The sequence below is a fragment of the Aplysia californica genome, unplaced genomic scaffold (assembly GCF_000002075.1).
Source record: "Aplysia californica isolate F4 #8 unplaced genomic scaffold, AplCal3.0 scaffold00029, whole genome shotgun sequence".
In the NCBI taxonomy this organism is placed as follows: domain Eukaryota; kingdom Metazoa; phylum Mollusca; class Gastropoda; order Aplysiida; family Aplysiidae; genus Aplysia; species Aplysia californica.
In genome coordinates, this window is record NW_004797299.1 from 401,058 (window position 1) to 409,852 (window position 8,795).

Here is an 8,795-nt window from a genome sequence, read left to right on the forward strand (position 1 = left end):
ACCAGTTTGCGTTAGGCCTACCACTAAAAGGGGCAATGATTGAACCATATTTCAAGCTACAGCAATGAAACAGGCCAACAGACGTTTGTAGATTTTGTATTTCTCAGGTTTTTCTTTGCCTTCTGAGATCATGATTCAGTTTAGTCAAGTATAAAGTGCAGAAAGCGTTTTGTATCAGAACACACATGACCTCTTTACCAATTCAATTCACCATCCCTGACGTTTTGTAAGTCCTGCACAAGGCATAGGAAGGGAAGAATACAAAAGTGCCCTCAAGGTCTTCTTTGGTGTCATGGGTTGAGAAGTTCTGTCAGTTTGGATCTGTTAACTATCAGAACTAAAAATTAAAAAATTCACAGACGAAAAAATCACTTCAGATTGAAAATACACCATTAGATCCCAATTCAAAACTGGGCATTCTTAGACTCTGGTTGTTTTGTGAAGTTTTCAAGGTCCTCAACCCATTTGGCTAGGTCCTATTAGAGACAGACGTTAAATTTGGAGGTCCTGCCTCTTGAATAATCTAATAGTGTTGATAGGGGCGTTAACCCCATACACTTACTTTTTTAACCTTCATTGGCTTTAAATACCAAACAACTTCTGCCAAACCTGCCAAGAAATGAAACAACCGGATGAAATAATATCTGATCCTTTTGTCTAACTTTTCCTCCTTTTTTTTTCTCAGCTTCAAAACCAAGTATAAATGCTGTGAAAGCTGCAGCTGAAGGATTGACACCCAACCTGGGCAGCATTCCAGTTACACCTAGAAAGTATCAGTTACCACCAGAACAAAAGGTATTAGAATTTTGCCTTAGTATTAACTCCTTATCTCCGGCAAGCTGCTTCCAGCGGCTTGCAGTGGGAACACCTGTGCTGGTGAGCCGCCAGCAGTGGCTTGAACGCATTCCTTTATGATGATCTTGACGTTATATTATTTTTCGGCTATTTCCGAAAACAGGGTTCTTTTACTGGGAGTTCTTTCATAAGTATATGTTGGGGAAAAATAAACCCCAACTAATAATGTTCATCCAGCAGGGGCTGTATGATCTGGACCTAACATAATGTTGGTGCTCCCGACGGGATACCGGCACTGAAATTTAGTTTCCAGAGGTTCCCTACCTTTTTTCTAATCTCATCAGGGTCAAAGGGTCAGCTGGCTGAAATGGCTTTGGCTGAGCTGGGTCAGTTTTTGGTACTTTTGAGGTGTAGGGAGATATTAGTAGTAGTTGGTGTTTCACACACTTAGGATGTCAAATTCTGCTTTTTTTGAGACTCAAAATAAGAAGGAAAAATTTAGCTTCTTGGGTTATTTCATAATACATTATTAAAGTCAACTGTATTAAGACGTGATTGGTTTGAGTTGAAACTGCAATGAAATCTCTTTTTTTGATTTTTTGTTTGTTTTGTAGCTGAGTGAACGGGCAAGAGAGAGAAAAGTTCCAGCCACCAGAATCAGCAGATTGATGAGTTATGGAGGTATGCTGGTCTTGCTCTCTCATGTCCTCTAAATGTTCTCCCTTGTAAATCTTTGGCTCTGAGATGTCGTCATTTTTTCTTCTGTCGTGGTCTCTCATGTTCCCGCAAGATAATATCTCTAAAGAACTTGGCCTTGTCTTCGTTTTAGTAAGAGTTTTACGGCATTTTCAACACAATAAGGTCATATAAGTGCCGAAGATTAGAGGTGTTACAAGAGAGTAACAAACACAAAATAAAAGGAGGGGAGATAAGGACGATAGAAGTTTGATAGGAAAGAAGGAGCAAACCACATCAGAGCGCCCGCCAACCACCCTTGACTTTACATGCATTACTACAGGATTGTTGAACAGGTTAAAAAAGAAACATGTCATCACTCAAACAACTATTTGTGACTGATCTTCTACAGTCTTTTTCTGTCCTTTGTAGCGTCACAGAACTTTTTCTGATTTTCTTCAGTATCTCTAATTTTTTTGTTTTATAGGTTTACCTGAATTACGAATGTTTTGAACACATATTTGTCAATCCCCTTTTTGTTAGTTATCCGTTCCGAACTGTACCTATAGATTCTGAAGAAATTATTTATCGTTAATATTTTTTATCTTACAACTGTAATTCTCACATTATGACATGGCCAATTGTGAAATGTGTGCGAATTGAAAGTGGCCTTGGTTGGTCCCTTTTCTTTGCTCTCTCTCTCTCTGTTGTTTCTGTCTTGCTTTTTTCCCCCTTATACTAAATGAATATTATTGTACCCATAGGCTTTGCTTTATTCAAAATATCAAACTCGAAATTGTGGCACGAGTTTGATGACGTATTTTGAAGTGGGTAAATACACTCCTCTCAGGAAAGCTCTCAAATTTGTTTGTATTTACTACTCTGTTTGCAAGGTTTGGCAGCTGGGCTCGGTGTTGGAGCATTGGCTGAAGTCACGAGGAGGTCGTTGGGTTTGAAAGAAGAAGGTGAGGGCATGGCGTTATTTTGAGAATTTTCTTTAATCTTTTTGTAACTTGATCAAAACAAATTGTCAAATGGGTGGAAAAATGTTATTTCTTCATTTTCATTATTTTGATGACACCCGATTTCACCATGACGACACACAGTGATGGGTTTTATTTAAATTAATTCAATGAATTAATTAACATGGAAGTACATGTATGCGTGTGGTTCGAAAAGTTCAGCTTCTTACAGGAGGCAAAAAGTTGTAAAAAGGGTTAACAAGCACTGCACGTGGTCAACTTATTCATTTAGTTTTACAATTTGTCAATTTTCCTTTTAGATGTGCAGTATATGACTGCAGTAAGATGGAAACATGAATATTTTTCATATTGTTCCATTGCCTCCCTTCAGGTGCGGGTGCAGGAATCATGGATTCCAGCCCTTTTCTCACAGAAGCCAATGCAGAACGTATCGTCAATACACTTTGCAGAGTTCGGGGAGCAGCACTTAAACTGGGACAAATGCTGAGTATTCAAGGTAATTTTTCTCACTTCTGATTCCAATACTGCAATGCATTTCGCGACCTCAGCGCTTTCTTGTTGTATCTCCATTTTAAATAACAGTGAAAACAGTTCATAACAAAGAGTGAGCTTAAGAAGAAGTCACATTTTCACTGTAAAAAAAAGGAGATTATATGACAAGAAAGCACTGAGGTTGTGATTTGTTTGTGCTCACTTCATGGTTTGTTTGAATTGTTCTGTGAGTTGGCAAATGCTCTGTATATCTTACTTCTTCTGTGTTCTTCTGTTGGATCTGTCTATGTGGTTGGAGGGTGTCGCTTGCAGGTTTTTACTTCTTTATTATCCCACTGTTGCTCTACTTGCATTTTTTTCCGTCTTAGCTCTCTGTGATAGCTGTCATGTAGGTGTGCTTCTCTTTGGCTAAAGTGAACCAAATTTCTGATCAATTGACTTTTTGTATATTTATTCTCGATTAAAAATTTTTTTTTTTTTGGTAAGTGTTTTACGACGCTCGCAACTGCATAAGGTTATATGAGCGCGCTATTCTTTTTTTTTGATAATAGTTAGTTATTTGGAGTGGGAAGAAGGGGATGTAGTTATAGTGGAGCAAAAAGAGGAAGGTCTTAGTTCTTGATAATTTTATTGTTGTTGTGAGGGTTGTATGATCTTCATTATTGTCTCATGATTCCTTTTATATGGTAGTTTGTTGTCAGTTTGATAAGAATTATCTATTGATGGTGGCAGGATAAAATAAAAAGGGACATTTCCTATTTTGTGCTGTCATATGTTGCAGTTTTTCTCGAAGCTGAATTTAATACTTTGACGTCTTCATTGATTATCAGTCAGGTGTTTTTTTCAAATTTCAAAACATGAACGTAACACTTTCAGTTGATTTTAGGAGTAGACCCGCATGAAGTCTTTGGAAAGGGGAAAGTTTGTAGAGGGTTTGATGCTGATAACATGGACTGAAAAAGCGCTTTTATGCTTTTATTTATTGATCACTCTATTAAATTATTATCCATGTTGTTGAAGATTTATCTCAGTAACTTTTTTTTCTTTTTTCTTTTGCCCCCCACAGATAACTCTTTCATGAACCCACAGTTACAACAGATCTTTGAGAGGGTGAGGCAGAGTGCAGATTTCATGCCTTCCTGGCAAATGAATGTAAGTCTGAGGTTTTTAGTTGTCCAGGTGCATATATGATGGTTTTAAAGAATAATTTTATGTAACTATGGAAAGAGAAAAAGAAATAGAACTTAATTCCTGTTTTATAGGATTGAACAATTTTTGGCGAGAGCAGAAAATAACATGGCGCTCATATAACCTTATGCAGTTGCGAGTGCCGTAAAACCTGTACTAAAACTAAAAGAAAATAACATTCGCCCATGAAGGTTCAGCTCTGCTCTGCTGTCTTGGTGATTTATTAATGTGACACACCTGGTACATGACTGGTCAGGGTAGGTAACGAAATGTTGCAAGACAACTATCCAAAATAGACACACTTATGAGTTATTGATCATGTAGATAGTTACGTTTGCATCAATAGACTTATTCTGACTTGGTGTAGACATTTTGTCTCTGGCTACTTCTACTATCTTACAATGCCCTTGAAGTAAAGAAAATATTGTTATTAACAATTCAACTCCTTTTAATTTGGAAATCTGAAAGGGTCTCAGAATTAAGCTAATATTTGCTGCATTCCTAGTATACCAACCTGAAACATTTATACAATTCATTCTGTTGCATTATCAATCTAAAGTGCACATGTTTTTTTTATCTTGTTTTCATCGAAATCTTGGAATCGGCAAAGTTGAATGTCTGAATCAACAAGATCGTAGGATGTTAAGAACACTATACAAAATGCCCCGAAATAAGTTGGTGTTTTTCTGACCCAGTTTTACAGTATGGTATGTACTCAACTTTCGAGTACATTGAATACTTTTAAAGTGTGGTGGGTGATGAAACCAATGACCTCTTTTAACCCTATCCGTACGTTGTGTTTTACTTCGTATCCATACGATGTGGGGAACTCTGTGCCACCACTTTCAAAGAGGATATTCACTCGTTAATCCGATCCGTATGCTTTGCTTAGCAGTCTGTCAAAATGATTTTTTGAGAAATGCTGAAAATTTCAAAGAGATCTTCGTGCTAGAAGTATTCTAAAATGTGAAAAATACAACTCCGGCAGGTACAAAATGACCCCCGGGCGTACGGATAGGGTTAATGATAAGTTTATGTTTCTTTGAAAGAATGTGTGTATAATTTATTGTAAGAAAAATAAGGGATTTGTTCTGTTGTTTCTTTGTTGCAGAAAGCACTGAACAAAGAGCTTGGTTCTGACTGGCAGGAAAAGATGTCCAGCTTTGATGATAAACCTTTTGCAGCTGCTTCTATAGGACAAGTCCACAAAGGGACTTTGACCAATGGCATGGATGTGGCGATGAAGATTCAGGTGAAAAGACTCTCTGAAGTTTTTATTTTATTTAAGCTATTTATCCTTGTCTGTGCCAGCTTGTCCCGTTTTATCTTCTTCCTTTTTCTTTGTCATCTTCTACTACTTTTACTCTTCCCTCCTCTTTTTCATTTAATCTTCTCTCTTTCTCAGGTTAAATAAATCCCCTTCCCTCCTCTTTTTCATTTAATCGTCTCTCTTTCTCAGGTTAAATAAATCCCCTTCCCTCCTCTTTTTCATTTAATCGTCTCTCTTTCTCAGGTTAAATAAATCCCCACCCCCTCAATTTTGTTCTTCCTCCATACCTTTGATCATAATGAAGGTAAAATCGAATACCTAGTCTTGTCAGATAAGGATGAAAAAAACCCAACCCTTTAGGTCCTGTGGGCATGTTGTGAGTTTTTAAGATCCCTTTGTCGTTGAACATTGTAGAAGAGTAGGCTGTTACGCTCTCACCCAGACAAAATAAATTTGTTTCTTTAAATGGCCCTACCACACCTGTAATATAATAAGACACAGCCTTACACCTTCTTTGATTCCATTCATACTGTTAAAGTATTTCCTGTGGAGAGCATATCAAGGAAGTAAAGATCTAAAGGAAGAGTAGTAGTACCTTGGCTGTCTGCTGCCTCTATATTCACTCTCCAAGTAAATTTGCATCATGCATACTGCTTTAAGATCATCTGTCAAGACGCAAAAGACCATAGTACCCTTGTCCTAAGTTTAGCATCGGTATCCTTAGCTATACCTGACTCGGAGGCAACATTTCTTTCATCACTCTTTTACCGTTCTGTTTTACTGTCAGACATGGATGTACTCAGGGGGAGAAAAGGAATGGGGTTCATTGAATCTAGCATCCCTTTTTTGTTTACCTTGATATGTGAGGCATTGCGGTGAAATCTGGCGCTCGGCAAAATAAAGAAATAGTAGAAACAGGCATTTTTCTCCCAGTTAGGCAATTTTTTTCCCGATGTTGTTGGGTTTTTTTTTTTGCTCAAACCCATTTATGTCCACACAAAAACATATTTCCATATGAATTTATCCGAAAAATGTTGGTTTAAAAAAAGGCACAGAATGTGTCATTTTTCAGTTTTTAACACTTTGCCATCATATTTTGGGGAAAATCCAAAGAAATTGGGTTGTAAACATCGCCAATCGGCGAGATGAGGCGGCAAAGTGTTAAGGACTTCAGCTATTGGAGTTGCCAAACTTTGGCGGCCATTTTCTCGCTCATTCCACCACTGAAACGAGGTGACCTCACCCCCTTCAATCGCAAATATCTTGACTCAAGATAAATGCATCCTTTTTTTTATTGAAAACAAAACAAATAAATAAGCTTTCAGATGATACCAATAACTCCACATGCCCAAAAATTGACGAGTGCCTGATTCCACTGCATCCTGATACATATATTAAACATTGCTGTATACTTTTCCCTGTTGGGGAAATACCAGTATAATGCAAGATTTTGTGTTTCTTTTCTTCAGTACCCCGGTGTTGGAGAAAGCATAGACTCGGACATCAACAATCTGCTGGCTGTGATGAATGTGTGGAAAATTTTGCCTGAAGGTGTGTGACCTAGAGGGGACCTGTAAATGTCAGTATAGTTTGGGGTTTCTTTTTGTAACAAGCTTTCTTCATATGTGCTGTGCCCATTTTGGAAAAAAAAAAGGCGAAGAAAGTCTCTAAGCGTTTCATACCTCACTAATACTTGTAAATAGGAAATCTTGTTTTTACACAAATGGACTGTCTTTCTTAAAGTTAGTAAAGGAATTTTTAATGTTCCTACAAGTTCATTATCTGTGTATTATAAAATTCTGGTGGCCGGATCTCTGCGTCACTATTGAGGAGAGCCTGAACCTTTCCAGACAGCTGGTTAGCTACTGCGCGAAAGATGCACTAACTGTCCTGAGTAGAAGACAGGTCTCTATCTACTGCCTACGAGCACATTCCACTGAATTCCTGCTTGAACAGGATCTGCAGGATACCCCTGCTGCCTGCTGCTGCTGCTGCTGCTGCTGCTGCTGCTGCTGTGTGATTGCCAGGATGAAACTGTCACACAGTACCTTCTTTCCTTCCTTCCTGTGGCTGGCCTCCAGTAAGAGGCACCCTCTTGTGGCCTCGTCCAGAGTACATCTGGGCCCGGTCTTGCGTTGTTCTCCATAAGTGGGCCTCGATGTGCTCCCCCCCGCGGGCACTCATACAGTGTGGCCACTCACACACTCATACAGTGCGTGCTGCAGGTCGTCAGGACTTTTGCCACACGCCAGGTAGGAATCATTGGGACCGGAGCCTATTGCATGGAGATACGCCTGCAGGATGGGGCTCTTCGCGTTGCATCTTAGCTGCCATAACACTCTTCTCTGTCTGACGGTTAGGTCTCTCTCTTTGTCCCTCTCCGGTGGTGGCTTCACCTTTCCCCCGACGGAGTCGTGCACTCGCGCTTTCTCCCATGCGTGGGCAATTATGTAACGCGAAATGCACGAGCTTGCTGACGCGAGATCGACTGAAGTGTTGGACTGGTCGAGGCGGCCTCCCTTGTTGGCCAGGGCGTCAGCTCGGTCGTTCCTGTAGATGTCGCAAATTCATTATTGGGACCTCTACGCGGTGCTGCAGACCCCGGAACAAGCACAGCTCCAGGCCGAACGCCAATCAACCCCTGGATTCAGACAGGAACGGAGGCTACCGGGTTTTTGTCCGGAGGCTCAGCCGAACCGGCTGATCTGAGTCCCCTGTTAATAATGGCCGGTGACGTCGAAATCTACCCTGGACCTGATGAGATGTACCCATGCACAATATGCAACTGGAACGTGACCAACCGGGGTTGCTCAATCCGATGCACCACCTGTGCCAAATGGATACACAGCTAATGCAGTGGCCTATCAATCCCAGAAATTCGACATCTCTCCCACGACCACGCTTAGGCTTGCCCGGCCTGCTCTGTGCCGTCCACTATCCGAATCACACACCACCTCTTTATTTGCACTTAACGACCTGCTTAGTACCTACCTACCTGCCTCCCCAGCTGTTGGGAACACTGTACTGCAACAAAATACAGCTGATAAAAACCTGTGAATTCTTTGCCATATCAACAGGCCAAAGAACTCAAACTCAGATGCCTGCTAGATTAAAAAAGTAAAAGTAAAGTACAGCAGCTACCGTCTGTTGGCTTTTGGAAAAAGTAAGTTTGAGTTTATTTTCCAGAATTGGAATTTTGACTTTCTAGAATAAATGAGGTCTTGTTCAGTCTCGGGAAAGTATGCATTGGCTTCTAAATGACTTTATTATCCTGCAACTTATGGTTATGTTCAAAGATACATCAATGTTTTTTGTTTTTTTTTAATACTCTTGTACATGTTTTGTTTTCAGGTTTATATGTGGACAGTGTTATTGCTTCAGCAAGAAGAGAA

The 8,795-nt window shown here is 39.8% G+C and overlaps 1 protein-coding gene across 2 annotated transcripts in view; it reads left to right on the forward strand.

The window, feature by feature from the left end:
* LOC101862162 (atypical kinase COQ8B, mitochondrial) overlaps positions 1 to 8,795 on the forward strand; it is a 22,409-nt gene that overhangs the window by 6,720 nt on the left and 6,894 nt on the right. For both annotated transcript variants that reach the window (XM_005091370.3, XM_005091371.3), the window contains exons 5-11: positions 686 to 795; positions 1,410 to 1,476; positions 2,364 to 2,435; positions 2,824 to 2,949; positions 4,012 to 4,097; positions 5,245 to 5,385; positions 6,873 to 6,954. In XM_005091370.3, the coding sequence (XP_005091427.1) occupies positions 686 to 795; positions 1,410 to 1,476; positions 2,364 to 2,435; positions 2,824 to 2,949; positions 4,012 to 4,097; positions 5,245 to 5,385; positions 6,873 to 6,954 (684 nt within the window). The remainder of the gene's footprint in view (positions 1 to 685; positions 796 to 1,409; positions 1,477 to 2,363; positions 2,436 to 2,823; positions 2,950 to 4,011; positions 4,098 to 5,244; positions 5,386 to 6,872; positions 6,955 to 8,795) is intronic.